Source organism: Saccostrea echinata, unplaced genomic scaffold, assembly GCF_033153115.1.
Source record: "Saccostrea echinata isolate AGI-Se365-2 ecotype Australia unplaced genomic scaffold, CSIRO_AGI_Sech_v1 ptg000041l, whole genome shotgun sequence".
Taxonomy (NCBI): Eukaryota; Metazoa; Mollusca; class Bivalvia; order Ostreida; family Ostreidae; genus Saccostrea; species Saccostrea echinata.
The window spans coordinates 4,832,387-4,849,652 of record NW_026889790.1 but is presented as its reverse complement, the minus strand read 5'-3'; the positions used below and the strand labels follow the sequence as shown (position 1 = coordinate 4,849,652).

Genomic DNA, 17,266 nt, shown 5'->3' with positions numbered 1-17,266 from the left:
CAAATGTGGAGAACCTTGATCATGTTGGGTGAGCTGATTGGGCTGAAGAAATTCAAAAGACTCAGGCAGCTTGAACATGGCATTCTTGAAGGTAGTTGTATCGAAAGTGGATTATTGAAAGACATGAAGCTTTTGATTTTGGTATGCTGGTGAGTGAACATGATTGTAAAAGTGTTGTCTTTTTCTATGCTAGGTATTGTTTTATGATAGAAATACAATTACTGTACATTAGTCATTATAAATATGTAGCAAAATTATTTTTAATCAGAATGAAGTATGCTATCTGATTCTATTCCAATCTGGTTCGAATTTAAAACTGTGCTCCTTGGAGTACGCAGTCAAATTCTAAGGTTATGAAAAATTTGAGTATGTATATACTTCTTGGAGTATGAACTCCAAATTTTAGAGCATGTACTCATACTTATTTTCATTGCACAAGTGGCCTTTAAAAATTCTTCTGCAATGGCGACACTCATATATTTACATTTGTAATAGTTTGCAGCAGTATTCCAATGGTGAAAATGGTAAGTTAATACACTTTTTTACACTTATGTATATTTTACTTATGATTTCTACAAAAAGTAAAGGGTTGTACTGGTTTACTATCTTTGCATGACCTTATTTTCCACTATAAACTATTGTCTGCAATAGAAAATTGTCAGGAAATGACAATGAAATTGTCAGGAAATAATAGTCTTCAGATGAGGAGGCAATGCTCATATCCGCTGTTCTAGTTAGAGAGGATGTCCTGTTTTGAGATTTTGAAGGTTCTGGGGGAGCGAGGATTGGGACAGGTTAAGTGGAGGAAGTAGCAGTTGTTTTGAATGTTTAAGGAAATTGTTTTCACATAGAACAAGTGTTAAATTTAAAATTAATTCGTTAAGAATGCAGAAGTGTTTTGTACCTATAGTTAATATTGTGTCAGGGTCTGTGCAGTTTTAAACAATTTAAGATTATTTATTTATAATTGTAGGAGAAAATAAACATCCAAAGAAAAACCCTTTTCAAATAATCGTGTACTTCAAATGCACTATTCATGTGTTGCATTTAACAATCTAACCACAGACCATGAGAGATTCTTTTATCATATGTTTTACATGTATAGCTATTTCATGTTTTACACCGATTATATATATATATATATATATATATATATATATATATATATATATATATATATATATATATATGTAGGACTCCAAAGTGCGATGGGACTATAAAGCCCGATGGTCACGCCAAAGTCCGATGGTCTGCGCCAAACCCCGATGGTTCACACGCCAAAGTCCAATGGCGCAGAAAAATAATTATTGTTTATGACGTCATAGTATTGCTGTGCCAAATTGAGATGCCGCGCCAAGCCAAGGTAAAACGATTTAAAATAAATTAAATAAATTTTAAGTATTTAAACGCCAAAGTAACATGGTTCACTGAAAACGCAAAAAATATATTGCACCACTAGCCATAATTTCTTAAGCGGTTGCAAGGCTAACCCTTACCTCTCGAATGGGTGCGAGGATAAATCCAATCTCTCTGATGGGTGCGAGGCTAACCCTAATCTCTCGGATGGGTTCGATGCTAATTCTAATCTTTCGATGGGTGCGAGGCTGATCCTAATCATTTGGATGTGTGCGAGGTTAACCCTAATCGGTCAAAAAGTCCGCAACATATCCTGGATGGGAGAGAAACTAACCCTAATCAGTCAAACATCTTTTGGGGTGCAAGACGAAAACTATTCAATCGAATAGTGTACAAGGATTAACCCTTAATGGCTTGGGTGGGTGCAACCCATCATCCTATAGTCAGTGTAATTGTGCACAAGGACTAACCTTTATCAGCAAAATGGTGTGCAAGGACTAATCCAAATAACTCAGGTGAGTCGAACATAAGTAAAATCAGTCAAATTGTATTCGATTTATCTTGGTTTTGAATTACGGACTATGGCGTCGAGGATTGAAGTCGGAATATTGTGACGTCATAAACGTTAATTGTTTCTCCGCAACCATCGGACTCTGGCGTGTCAAACCATCGCATTTTAGCGCACGTGTATCATGGGAAACAAGCCATCGGACTTTAGCGTGACCATCGGACTTTGAGGTCCGCACCGACGTCAAACCATCGGGGTTTGGCATTGACCATCGGACTTTGGCGTCACCATCGGACTTTGGAGTCCTACATATGGATTCCTATATATATATATATATATATATATATATATATATATATATATATATATATATATATATATATATATATATATATATATATATATATATAAATCCACAATATTTGACTTGATCAAATTCATGCAAAAAACCATTGTGACTTCACAGCCGTGGATACACATATGAAAACAATATTCTATGAGCTACAGTCAATCCTCGTTTTCTCAAACTCGATGGAACTGAGAAAAAACTTTGATATATCTAAGGGTTCGAGATATCCATAAACGTAAAATGTGGTAAGCACTTCCCAATCATTTCAACATATTCATGGTATTTTCAGCGAGACGCAAATTCGGTGATTTGTCCATAAAATTCAGTATTTAATTTTAGCGGGAAGTAATTTTAGCGATTTTATGGTGCATAAAGATTGCTGTGACCTTTTATGCAGAGTAAATTGTTAGCAATATTTAATTTTAGCGATCTCAACATCCTCTCTAAAAATGCCAAAATTGAGTCCTCGCTAAAATATCTGCTTATGTGGTATTAGCATGTAATTAAATGCACTAAAATATGATTGTCATTAAAATAAATTTATTTACAGTACATACAAACACTCTTTTCAATTTATTTTGTAGAGAAACTTTTGCCTACAGAATACATTAATGCCTAATCCTTGGGTTCTTGGTGGATGTGCCAATGTGTCATGGGGGACAATTCCAGAAGAGGTCAAGACCTCCTCTCAAGTCAGCCTGATGTCATAATGGACAGTACCCCTATGGTATAAATAACTTTAGAAAAAAAGATCGAGTTTTCTTGGGAAAAAAAACCTCGTTTGGATTGGATAAGTTTTATTATTTTATGGGCAATGTGAAAGTTTTTGCGGACAAACAGACAGACGGACGGACAGGGCAAAAACTATATACCCCCGAATCTTTGTTATGGTTAATCGATTACTCGGTTTGAACGATTGTAATCTGTTAGAAAATCTGTAAACGGTTAGTTGTTAAAATATATATATATATATATATGTAAATTTGAACGCAATTTTCTAAAAATTCATTTCTAAGAGAGAAACCTCTGCATAAAAGTTGATAATTAACTTTTTTCTTACAAATTTTTTCTTCCAATTTTTTTCTTCTGCTTTAGGAGCCTTTTAAACATTAATTATTGTTTTGGATGTGAATTAAGATTTGACAATGGTTTCCTGATGCTATATCTCAAATTGCTCTAGAAAAGCAAAGAATTTTACAGAAAACGCGACCATAAAAACATGTGCCAATAATTATTTGGGTCGGCTAATAAAGGAGCAAATACTGCCCATTAGAATTCCAACAGTTTGTTGGCAGACCTGGTCTCCGAAGACTATATAAATTTTGTCAATGAGGAACTCCTGCATCATTTAAATATTAACTTTAGAGTACTTTTGTGTAGAATCAGAGTGATATTTAACAAAGTAATTTTGTCTATGATATCAATAAGCATAGTTTTTAATTTTTCGTGAGGAATGCTTGTATAAAGTTAGAAAAGTCCTACGTTTTGATGCTATTAACTTTATATAAAAATTGGTGATTTTAAATTTTCTAAACGTTCTTTGTAGTTTTTAAGAATCCACATCTGGAATATGCTGTAGCACAGTACGTCTGAAGTTTCTTTTTTACAGTAGTTCAAGTATTTGCAAGGAGTAAAGATAAGGGCTTGGTAGAACATTTGCTGGACCTTTGAATGTATGTTTAGAAGAATTTTTATGAAGTTTAGGATAAATTACGTGGGATGTACATTTTGCCATGTTTATGTGTAAGACACAAACTTTAAATATTTAATTTAAATGGACGCATTTACTATGTTACCACAAGGAGGAAGTACAATTTTAAAGAAGTTTTTTTGTCTGTTTAATTCTCTTTTAAGTTTTGCATCTTGGAAATTTCCGATAATTTTTAATCTTTCATGTATTTTCATTATATATGTTCTGTAACCCTATATAAAGCAAATTAGATTAGTTACTGATAGTGAGACATATAGAATTGCAACTCCAATAAAATCAGATATTGGTTATTGTAGAAGAATTTTTTATTTTCTCTTATAAAACGCTGAAAACATTGATAAGTAATTTGGAACAATAGACATTGTCTTTATACATGTATTTGGATGAATGCAAGGGACATATTTACAGCAAATATAAGACATGAGAACCTATTGATGCCAAAAATTCAAAAATCAATAAATGATATTGTCAATTCCTTAGTCAGACTATTCAATAGAAGATTGATCCAAGCCCCAATATAACAAGAGTATCCATGCATTACATTTAAGTACACCAGCGCATTTTTATTCTCCTGTACATATCAATATATTCAACAAAATCGAAAGAAGAAGAACTGGAACACCTTATGCTTTTTGTTACATAGATGTTCCGTTTGTACAGGTAGACATGTGTTCAATAAGTAAAACGAACGTTACATTGACTACATTAACGAGGTCACTAATATTTAAGATTTATGTCTGTTAAAAGGTATCATAATATAAATAAAATTATAAAGTTTAAATATTGAAAAGTTGTTTTTTTTTTTTTTTTAAATGCGCTATTTTATGTCACTAGATATTACTGAGGAAACTTGTCAAACATTTGCTATTTTGACTTGGTACTGTTCATACAAAACAACGCTAGATATTAGGGGTAATCTAACTTATACTCATAGATCCCTTTCTATGGATGAAATTCTTCAAAACTTTTATTATTTTTAATATATCTAACAACCAAATTGAATTCGAATTACCATACTTCTACTGTAATCCAAAGCTCAAAAAAAAAAAATCATTACAAACAAATATATATAGCGGGTTCTATTAAACGGTCTACTTACTCGACACAAAAATTTTAAGAACTGTGAATTGGAAACTTCAGGAGTACTATACAACAACATTTTCGAGAAGTGGTGTTAATCAGATGTGGATACTTAAAAACTTGAAGGGACTTTTAAGAAAATTTGAGAGCACAAAATTTACCAAAATTAATGTTATTCAAATGGACGACATTTCAACAATTCACACAACCATGCCTCACGTTAAATTACAGACAAGGCTTTCTGACATCATAGACAACTGTTTCTTCAATATAAATACGTAAATACATATACCTTGTCATTAGTCATCTGCAAACTTATTTTGTTAAAACATATTCTGATTCTACACACAAGTACTTCGAAGTTGATATTAAAACGAAGTTGAAGTTTCTCATTGAAAATATCTATTTAATCTTTGGAGACCAGGTTTTTCAACAAACTGTTTGAATTCCAGTGGGTACTAATTGTGCTCCATACATGACAGTTTGATTCCAATAAACTTTGACTTTTGTTGATTTTAAAGTAATAAGGCTGGTTACTAGAGCCTACATTCTCAAAATCGTGGAATATTCAATTGAGGCCAATATATATAGATATAGAGATAGATAGATAGATAGATAGATAGATAGATAGATAGATAGATACAGCTTGTGAGTATATTATTCAAGGCAATATTTTTGTTATAATAACATTTGCAATAACAGGTTGGAAATTACAGGTAATGCTTCAGCAGGAAATATTCTGTTGTGCTTGAATCTACTGTTTACAGAACAATCTTCGCCCCCGTTTTATTTTCGCTCCTTTCGCCCGAAAATAACACGGAGCGAAAATAGCCCTGTATACATTATTTCATTGAAATGAAGCCAAGGCTCCCTTTTGAAGGAAAAAAATTGGGCCATTATATGCAGAAGTCACCAGTAATGCTGTCTTTGGTGTGTGCATGCTATTTCATACATTAATGATTTATGCTTAATTGCCATCTATAATTTTATTTTTAAAAAACACTCTTAATTCTAAAGACAAGTACTCTGAAGCCGATATTAAAGAGATGCTAGAGTTTCTCATTGACAATATCTATGTACTTTTTGGAGACCTGGTTTTCAAACAATCTGTTGGATTTTTCATGGGTAATTATTGTGCCCCATTATTAGTATTATTAGCATACCTGTTTTTATGTTAATATGATGCAGAATTTATTCAAAATCTTCTACATGAAAGATAAAGCCTGTCGTTGTGATCCTCAATTTGACATTTAGATGTATCGACGACATATTGTAAATTAACATAATTCATTTTCATTCCTAGTTGATTTGATATATCTAATTGAACTCGACATAAAAGATACCACAAATTCTGAAACATCTATTTTATATTTAGATATTTTATTAGAAAAAGACATTAATGGCAACCTAACAACAAAACTTTATGATAAACGTGATAACCTCAATTTTTCTACCGTCAACTTCCCTTATTTAAGAAACAATATACCGTTATCACCTGTACATGGGGTTTATGTCTCCTAGTTGATTAGATACGCAAGTCCATGTTCTACATACGATTTATTTTTAAAAAGGGACAGAGTTTTGACAAATAAGTTGATGATACACCTGTATGAAGAATCAACATTTTCCAAATTTTATGGTTGACACAATGACTTTGTATGAACGACAATCTATCTCTAAGTAGAATGTTGACTACTATCTTGCATACAAATTGTTAGGTCATGATTTTTACAATGAGTTGTTAACGGATTCTTCCGTTTATCCGATCATGACAAAGAACACATGGCGGTTATGATTGGTCGACAGGAGAAACTCACTCCTTCATGGCACCTGATCATACCTCTATTTTCAGAGGTCTGTGTTTGCTCTCCTCACAATTTTTATTGTTTGGTTGGACTTTGAGCATGAATAATTTTCATTATCCTCACATTCCATACAATAAAATCTTGTTTAATTATTCAGCAAAATAAACAATTAAATAAAAATTTTGCAGTTCAAAGAAACGAGAATGAAGATTAATAAATGATGCTGGTTCCACTTCATTCGTCAATCTTATTGAAGAGAAAAATAAAATCAAATTCGTTCTTAAATGGCCTAAATTGTGTTAACTTTGCATCTGCAAGCCTAAACAAAAATTACTATTCTACAAAGGAAAACCTCATTCTTTCAGAAGAAGTGTTCATTTTTTTAAAAGAAAGGATAATATTTCATATTTCAGCTTTTATGAGGCTACAGTAAACTTACATGATTGTTTTTTCATTTAAAAATATTATTATGTTAGTCAAAGACAACACGAACCAAGATAAGGAAGGCTAATCTCTAAGAAGTGTAATTGGTTTCACACCATGTAGGGTTTTTATTTTCAGTAAACCTGCAACAAACTCACTGCATCTGCGAGCAGTAGAGTGGCTTGAACTATAAGTTGCTGCCTTTTAGGTGGCAGTGATTCGGATTAAAGCAAATATTGAAAAAAAATGAAGCCAACGGTTTGAATTTATATTTCACGTGTTACTTGCGATATAATTTTACATATATTTTAGATAACACAGACAATTTACAATCAGACCATCTACAGACATTTCGTATATGCAACTGTTTCTATTTTGTTTTTGTTTTTTGGTTTTTGTTTTTTTTTTTTTGTGAAAAACAATTTTGAAAGTTTTGTGTTAAATTACTAGGATACACCTTAAACACTTTATATTCTTATGCCTCTTTGAATTATTCCCAACATTGAATAATGGCAATCTTTAAATGGCAAAATACTCAACTAGTTAAAATAAAGAGCATAAATGTTGTGGTTTAGCTTATTTGAGCCGAGGGGTTGTTCAAACCATTGCCCACGAGGGTAGACTGAGGCCACAAAACAGGAACAAAGTTTTGATTAGAATTTACAGGAAAATTGTTTTAAAATCTTCTCAGAGACGACAGCAACTAATAGGTGATATTTTAAGTATAAAAGTATGCAAGTATCATCAGGTAATGTGAATTCCAGTTTCTTCAAATCATGACCCCCGGGGATAGGGTTGCGCAATATAGAGGATCAATGTTTTACAGGTAATATATAGGATCAGATATCGATATGTTCTGAAAAGTTGTCGGTCAATATAACATAGGGTATATTTATCATGTTCATCATGAACTTTAGCTTTTGTTTTTACTGAGAGTTTAGAATTTGTCATGACTGCATCCACGTCCATCATGGCCCAAGATGTCTACCTTTGTAACTTCTGTGTCCAAGCTGCCAAGATCTGCTGCAGAAGTTGTCAGGCTTATCTGTGTGGGGAGTGTGTTGTAAACCACCTACAGCAACTGACAGATGAACGACATGATATAGCGCCGTTAAAAAAGAGACGAAGGCGGCAATGTACGTTACATCCGGGTCACCGATGTGATGCCTTCTGTAAAGATTGTCAGGTCCATGTCTGCCTTAGTTGTTTGATTGGAGGACATCGACTTCATGACGTAGAGGAATACTCAGTTGTTATCCAGTCAGAAACAAGGATGGAAGAGGAAGATGAGGACGAACACGCTAGCGTAGATGAAGTGATTACTGAATCAAATGCATGTAGAAAATGCACTACTTTCATTCTGCAACCAGTTCTTTCAATACGCAAATGTAAGTTTCTTAGATACATTTTTATTTCAAATAAACCAACGCATTAGAAAATGGGGGCGTCAGCTAAAAGTAGATGACAATATACATTTTTCAAATGCTACATATGCACACATATTTTCTAATTAATAAAATTCTGCCGACAAGCGGGAAAGTAGTCTACGTAATATGGCCATGAACTGTTTTCATAGACACAGTTCCAATTTAAATAATTCTGTTTAAAGTTATTTTTTTTATTAGGTTGTACATCTTCTGTGGTACAGCTCCAGTGTGAACCGATGTCCAGATTGATTTGTTGTGCACTTTTGTTCACCATTGGGATTACTCTCTTACTTATTGGATGTATTCCTTTCCAGCAAGTATAATATAACTGTCATTTATTTATGGTATAGCCACCTCATGTGATGTCATACATTCTTGAAATCTTTCATCCATTTAGGTCCATGCCCAATAGAAATAAATCTTTTTGGAGATTGGTTTAAATGGGTGTAATTAGAAATATTGTTTAATAAAAGAACTTGAAAATAATATTTTCTATAAATAATTGATTATTTATTTCTTTTTCAAAAAAGCGCGAAGGGCTATAACTTTTACACTTGTATCTTCGTTATTGCATTTTCTTTATTATATTTTTATTCTGAATTGGTTTCCTCGATATCCACAATTTATGCATATTTTTAAAGTTACAATTATTTGGAATATTCATTATTAATTTATGTCATTTTAACCAGTTTTTCAATTATTTTAATAATGCTGTTTACTAAGAATATATGCTATATTCAGTGGAAATTTATGCAGTTTTTCAACTTTGAACTCATAAAAGTGTAACTAGAGAATCACCTTAAGATCGACTCAATTCCATCATATAAAATATGCACGGTGGTCTTATGAAGTCAGAGAGCAAACTTTCAGTACCAATCAACAATTAACAATTTAGAGATATGAAAAGTATTTTACATGAATTTCCTTTCTGGTTTTAGGAATTTTTCTCCTTTCTTCGAGGCCCCCTTCTATGTTTGGTTTGCCCTTTGTTCTCCCTTACGCCGATATTAACCAGGCCTTTCGAAATCGTCAGATCTGTCCTTATTCCTTGCCACTGGTGCTTTTGTGTCAGCCATTGCTTTCCCGATTGTACTCACTAATAATTCCAAGGTAGGATTTAGATTTTTTGATCCCCATAATTTTTTTAACAGTGTCTATACGTTAAGGCCAAACTATCTTTCGTCTTATGCGTAACTTTCCAATGTCTCACAATCCTTTATTACTGTCCATATGCTGTTGTGTATTGAAGGATCATTAAGAGGCGTAAAGATTAAATAATTACTTTTCAAGAGTTTGCGAACTTTGTCTAGAACGTGTACTCCATTTCAATTGTAACAATAACATATACAACAATTTGCTGCATCTTTAATTTAAAAGGATACATGATCACTGATATCTCGGGGAGGAAATGAAAATGCTCTTTTCAAAAAAATAAATTTTCTTTGTTTTTTTTTTTCAGATCACTGTTGAAGCTTGTATCTTCGCAATTTTGGGAAACATTTTTATATTCCTATCTATTTATAAAATGTTTTCTAAAACTGAAGATCCTACCCGTCATGATCCGCATCCTTCCCGCGAAGATCCACATCCTTCCCGCAATGATTCAGTATTCTTGTAGATTTCAGAACGTGCATTCAATGTTTTGACGTGTAGAATTCTTACTCAAATAAATCAAACAGAATTTAGTTAAAAAATCAAATTCAAAATGTTTCCTTTTGCATTCTTAAAACCCTGGATAAAGACTTCTAAATGATAAAAAAAAATTGAAATATTCTGCGGATGGATTCAAACAACATGAAAATGAGATATGAGAACACACGAGTATTGCCATCAGAGATTATACAATTTATCAATGAATAATATTGTAATCTCCACGATTTACATCATACCTCAAGAAGTCTTATTCCTTATTACAGTCTAGAAGAAGTAATACTGTTTTTCCTTTCTTTTGTAACATCTTTTGTAACAAATAAATGTTTGAAATAGAATACAGATTACAAAATACTAGCATTGCTTCTTTTAATATATTTAAAATCAAAAATAATTTGAAAAAATGTAAAATAATTAAATAAAACAATAGCTGAGTGTAACAAAGGTTTGCGTTACGAAGTAAACTGGCTAAAACTCTGCATGTCATCATATATTTTTTAGTGCTTATAAATCATGTAAATACCGAGTAGTATTTTTTCATGAAGACTGACGCCATGTGGCTTTTTAAAGAGGGAAATTTCTGGCAAAATAGTGTACCATATGTGATATGTGAACTTAACATTATGTTTCCCCTTCAGCCTTGTAACTGATAGGTTTGTTTAATCAAGTGCTTGATTCTCGAACCTTTGTAATTTGTTTGTTGCAACTGTAGGTTGCTCTAAATCAGAGAATGGTTTATATTAATTTTACAATAAATACTAAGAAGGATTAAAGATAATCACTTTCAGTGGAGGATTCAGGATTCCTGACCAACAGTATGATTTGATCAAACAGTTGAACAATTTCTAAAATGAGGCAAACTATTGACAAACAAGTTGATGAAACAAAGATAACAACAGCCTCGTGTGAAGTAATCATTTCGCAAGTTTCACGGTCGATACAATGACCTTGTCAGTAAATAAAACTTTCATTAAGTCGAATGCTGACTAACGTTTTTCATACTAATTGTAAGGCCATTATTTACACACTGAATCGTCTACGGATTTTCCCGTTTTTCCCAATTATGACAAGGAGCACACGGCGGGTGTGACCGGTCGGCAGGGGATGCTCACTCCTTCATGGCACTTAATCTCACATCTGCTTTGCTCTGCTCCCGATTTGTATTGTTTAAATGGACTTTGGCTTGAATACTGTTTGTTATCGTAATATTTTATATGTGTAGATATGTATATGTACATTATTCCGATCCTCAATAGATACCCGTCTTCCCCTCGTCCTTTTCCTCATACATCCGTCTCTCTTTTCTTAACCACATTCAACCATATTTTTATATGTGTATAGTTCAATCCATGGAAATCTGTCTGTCCTAGGATAATTAGTAACAGTAAGACCAACAAAATACCCCATCCACGTTTAAATATGGGATACTTGAGATCGATCTCTGTTCGTTATCTCCACCTTGTCATAGTTGCATTAGAGTGCGCCTGTTGCACTTTAAATATCCAGGTAGTTATTTGACACCAATAACTTGTGAATTGAAGTACGTTAACATAGTTTTGTCATCGGCACTAAAAGGTGAGCTCCTTACACGTTTCCGATCATCAACATTTAGCATGTTTAGGCTCTGGTAGAAAAATATGATACAACAGGTAGATAGACATAGAGAAGTCAAGAAAGACAATGAATAATTTGGCAGTTCGCGTCTCCAAAGAAATTTTGGCCAAACAAATCGTGAACAATGACACCTTTACTAGCCACGTTTCTTGGGAACCAATCTGCCTAGTCAGATTCATTGATATGATATGTTGTTACACCAATATATATATTTATTATTCATGTCAAAATATATATCAAAATCGAAAGTAAAATATTCGTAGTTATCTGGAATTATTTTTTGTTGTTGTGATTGGATTGTACAGGTAGATGATGAAAGGAAATATTGCATTGAATTTTTTACAAGGTCTGTAGATATTTGTGATATTTTTTTCAAAATTTTAATCTAATATTCAGATAAGTAAATTTATGAAATTGGGATATTGAAAGGTTCTGAAAGAGTAATGTCAGATTATACGATAATCAAAGCTAATTGTTATACCTTTAAAAATTGTTTCCTATTAAAATCTACACTGAAAATGTATATTTCCAATGTTTTACTGGGCGGTCCAAATAAATCGATTTTGGACCGCTGGGTGAGATGTTGGACCTGTCGATGAGATATTAGACCGGGCCGCTTTTGATATTTTTCACGTCAAACAGTTGCAGGAATCAGCTATATCGTATATATTACCACAAGCTTGGAAACCAGAGCAAGATATGTCACAATAAAAAGTAAAAGGTATAACAAACATTTAATTGCACGTGTTCTCGGTGAAAATGCGTTTTGTCGACCCTTCGAACCAAACGGTTTGAAAGTGTAGTGTTAATGAAGAAAACAGATACATATCTTCATTTGAATTAGGCGTTTCATACTTACCAAAATTTTAATTAGTTTCGATAAAAAGTTTGTCAAAAACTTCAAGAAATCGAACAATTCAATAAAAATTTAAAGAAATTAAAGGAATTTTAGAATAAATACAAATATTATATTAAAAATCTCTGTATCTATTTTATATTCAAATGAAGAAGAGTTTATTCAAATACTTATACCTAAGAAGAAAACACTTGCCGTGGCCTTCAACCCGACATTTAGATATATCGACGACGAATTATCAATTAACAATAGTTACTTCCATTGACATGTCGAATCGATATATCCCAGTAATCTTGATATAAAAGATACAACAGAGTCTGACACATCTGTTTCATATTTAGATATTTTACTGGAAAAAGAAGTTAATGGTAACCTAACAACAAAACTTTATGAAAAACGTGATAACTTTTCCATCGTCAACTTCCCTTTTTTACATAGCAATTTTCCCTTGTCAACTGCATAGTTATGAAGTTTATATCTCTCAGTTGATTCGATATGCAATAGCATGCGCCACGTACGAACAATTTCTTAAACGAGGCAAGTTATAGTCAACAAGTTGATGAAACACAAGGATATCAACAGTCTTGTATAAAGTCATCTTTTCGAAGGGTTTATGGTCGATACAATGACCTTGTCAGCAAATACAATCTATCATTAAATCAAATGCTGACTGACGTTTTTCATACTTATTGTTATGTCATTATTTAAACACTGAATTGTGTACGGATTTTTCCGTCTGCCAGACCATGACAAAGTGCACATGGCGGGTGTGTTCGGTCGACAGGGGATGCGTACTCCTTCATGGCACCTGACCTCACCTCTGATGATTTTTAGAAGTCCCTGTTTGCTCTGCTCCATATTTGTATTGTTTCAATGGACTTCTGAAATTGATTACTGTTCGTTATATTCTTATTACATATTCTTGGTACATTACTTGCAATTTTCACTATAATGACAAGATATATATATTGAAATTAATTCTTGGTTGTGTTTTAAGGTCCATGAAAAAAAAACTGTATGAAACTGTCGATAAGTTATTAATTTATCTAATGCATTTATAATGCACATTACTTTGTCATTACATGCTGATCCGTATTCTAAACCGATGAATTGATATTATATGCTGTTCCTTTGACATTATAACTGATACTTTGACATTGTTTGTTGATCATATTTTTTATTATATAATGATATATGTACTTCATTCAAAAAAATAAGGGCTTTTTGGTAGATTTGATCAGGTGCCAACTCGTATTTACATCCCGATAAAAGTTTTAATGATACCTTATTACTTTTATTCTTTCAAACCTCAAAGGTATAAATTGAATGTGTTGAACACGTCGATCATTTATGACGTCACTATGAAATTACGTAAATAGTTTATGGCTAAACAATCGATTTATTTATGGTCACATGACGAACCTGTTTATATACAGATATAAATATGCCTTGTTGAAATAGTGTTATTTCAGGGACAACATTTGCAAATGTAAATATAGTGAGATAATTATTTTTTATATGGGCTGAAAAATATATTTGGTGAAAATGTTTAATACCGTTTAAAACCAAAACTACTGGAAAGCAAGAAAAAAATTAAGCACCTACCTTTTTGACAATGTATGTGGAGATCTGACCTGAATCGTGAGGAGTATCCTTTCCATTTTTTATAAATCTACTCCATGTTTCACGTTAAGGTTGTTCTGGCATGGCTATCTGCTCTCATTTTTAGCACATGTCCTCTGCATGTCCATCTCCTGGGTTTATGTTACATATATTTTCTGTGTTTGCTAATTCTTTAACTCTTTCATTTGTGATTGTTACCAGCCAGTTCTTTGACTCCTTCATTTCTGTTTTTTACCAGCCAAAATATTTTCATAATCTTCCTGAGAAGTTTATGGAGGAATGCGTCTTGAAGTGTTTCATATCCTTTGTTCATATTCCATGTTTTCGAGCCTTAATTAAATAGAAATATAACTTTTGAGTTAAAGATCGTCAATTTGTTCCTTCTTAAAACTTGGCTGCTTGGGCATATCTTGGAGAGACTGTTGTAGGCTATTCTAACAAGACCCACTCTTCTCTGTTTCTCCCTCTCTGTCCATATTTTCACTCATAGCAGCACACAGACAGACAAAAGTGTTAAATTCCTCAATCACTATCGTTATCTTCTTGTTGTTGATGTTGTTCAATCTCATTACTTTTGTTTTGATGGAGTTGATGGTTAATTTTGGTGTTCCATGCATCAAGTCTACAGAGCTCTCGCTTCGTGATCGGAAGGTCTTGAGTACAAGCCCCGGTCGCGACAAACCTAAGATGAGAAGAAATAGGTAGCAATTGTTCCTTCGACAAGCGCTAATAACTTAAAGTGAAAGTTGCAGGTCTTTCGTATGAGACCCTAAAAATCGAGCCCCCTTTCATTGCGGCTTTGGAACGATAAAGATCCCTCATTGATCAATAGCTCTGAGTACCGAATACAGGTCTAAATTTGAAGCACTTCATCATTCTCTCTCTCTCTCTCTCTCTCTCTCTCTATATATATATATATATATATATATATGCAACATGTTTTCCACTCTTGATGAAAAAAGTTCATGTCTTGCTTTTTGGAAGTTTCTGTTTAAAATATTTTACCAAAATATTATAAACTTAATTAGTAAATGACGGGCATACCCTTAAAAGGGATCATTATAAAATTATGATGGAACAACAAATGAAATAAAAGCATCAGCATATTATCCATAATACCATTATTCAATGAAGAATCCGCATGTAAAGACATATCATTAGCATATAATGACGAGGCAACAGCATACAATGCAGAAATATCAGGAACAGTATATTATGCAGAAGTATCAGCATCAGCATTCGATGCTGAAAATATCAGCATAAAATGTCAAATTATCAGCATTTAATGGAAAAGTATAAGCACATATTATAATAACAAAGTGTTAGCATGAAATATGAAGATAACGAACAGTAATCAATCTCAAAAGTCCAATGAAACTATATAAATTTGGAGCAAAGCAAACATGGACCTCTAAAAACATTAGAGGTTGGATCAGGTGCCATGAAGGAGTAAGCATCCCCTGCAGACCGGTCCACCCGCCGAGTGCTCATTGTCATGACCGGGCAAACTGAAAAATCCGTACAAAATTCAGTGTTTAAATAATGGTCTAACAATCTATATGAAAAATGTCAGTTAGCATTAGAATTAATGATAGATTGCTTATGCTGACAAGGTCACTGTATCGACCATAGGACTTGAAAAATAATGACTTTTTACGAGACTTTTGATATCCTTTTTTATCAACTTGTTTGTCAATAGCTTAACCTCGTTTTAGAAATTGTTCATACGTGGCACATGCTCTTGCGTATCGAATCAACTTGGAAATATACACCCCATATGCATTTGATAAGGTTGATGATGGAAAAGTTGATGTCATCACGTTTATTATAAAGTTTTGTAGCATAAAATGTCTAAGTAACAGTAAAACAGAGAAGTATTAGCATATAATGATGGAGTATCAGCATCTTAACATAAATTCAGTATGACGTTTTTTCTACCTCAGGAAATTGCTATGGCTGCTTCAAAGTCCATAATGGCCCAAGATGTGTACCTTTGTAACTTCTGTGGCCATGCTGCCGAGATCTGTTGTAAAAGCTGTCAAGCTTATCTGTGTGTTCAGTGTGTTTCTGATCATTTAATTGTACTTAAAGACGAACGACATGACATAGTGCCATTCAAAAAACGGAGGAAGAGGAACTGTGAATTGCATCCGGGTCAACGCTGTGAGGCTTTTTGTCAGAACTGTGAGATCCACGTCTGCCTGAGTTGTTTGATTGGAGAACATCGACTACATGACGTAGCGCAATACCCAGTTGTTATCCAATCAGAAACGGAAGACGAGGAAGAGGCTAATAAAACAAGCTGCGCTATCTTATCCCAAGCATTACGTGGTAAGCTTCCAAGGTCTGATTTATATATAATCAGAGGTATAGATTAAATTGTTTTTCAACGTTAGCCTCCGTGTCCTCAAATTATAATATCAAGGCATTATTAACTACACTTTGATTCTATGCCATTGTTTATTTGGAATATTTATCCATGTATTTGTCTCCATTAGGCTGTGCATCTTCTGCAGTACATTTCCAGTTAGGACCTATACCTCGGCTGATTGTTTGTACTTTTTTGTTCACGATAGGGTTAGCGCTTTATGTCATAGGATGCGCTCAACTCAAGTAATTATCAAGGGACATTTTGCTCTCCTTTTTAAATGTTTTGATTTCAGCTAAAATTTGTGTTTCCTGTGTTCCTTTTGATAATCACTAGCTGACTATGATGTCAAAAGACAGTCTTGAACAGATTGTATGTTATTCCGTTTATTTCTCTTTAGAAATTACCCAGCCTTGGTGATGCTTTTTTACGTTTGCTTTGGTCTGTGTACACCCAACGTACTAGCCTTTTTATCGAAGTTTCTTCCTTTGCATCG

General features: G+C 33.2%; 1 protein-coding gene across 2 annotated transcripts; it reads left to right on the top strand.

The window, feature by feature from the left end:
- Positions 1-8,112: 8,112 nt before the first annotated feature.
- Positions 8,113-16,985, top strand: LOC133200969 (uncharacterized). 2 transcript variants are annotated; one of them, XR_009723020.1, is made up of 5 exons: positions 8,113-8,620; positions 8,858-8,976; positions 9,598-9,769; positions 16,346-16,733; positions 16,901-16,985. XR_009723020.1 is itself a non-coding variant. In XM_061336782.1 (4 exons), the coding sequence occupies exons 1-3, from the start codon at positions 8,182-8,184 to the stop codon at positions 9,757-9,759; spliced, it is 720 nt and encodes a 239-aa protein (XP_061192766.1). In that variant the 5' UTR covers positions 8,113-8,181; the 3' UTR covers positions 9,760-9,769; positions 10,119-10,358. The 2 variants fall into 2 exon arrangements, 1 of the variants encoding a protein (XP_061192766.1); XM_061336782.1 differs by lacking the exons at positions 16,346-16,733; positions 16,901-16,985 and adding an exon at positions 10,119-10,358.
- Positions 16,986-17,266: the final 281 nt, after the last annotated feature.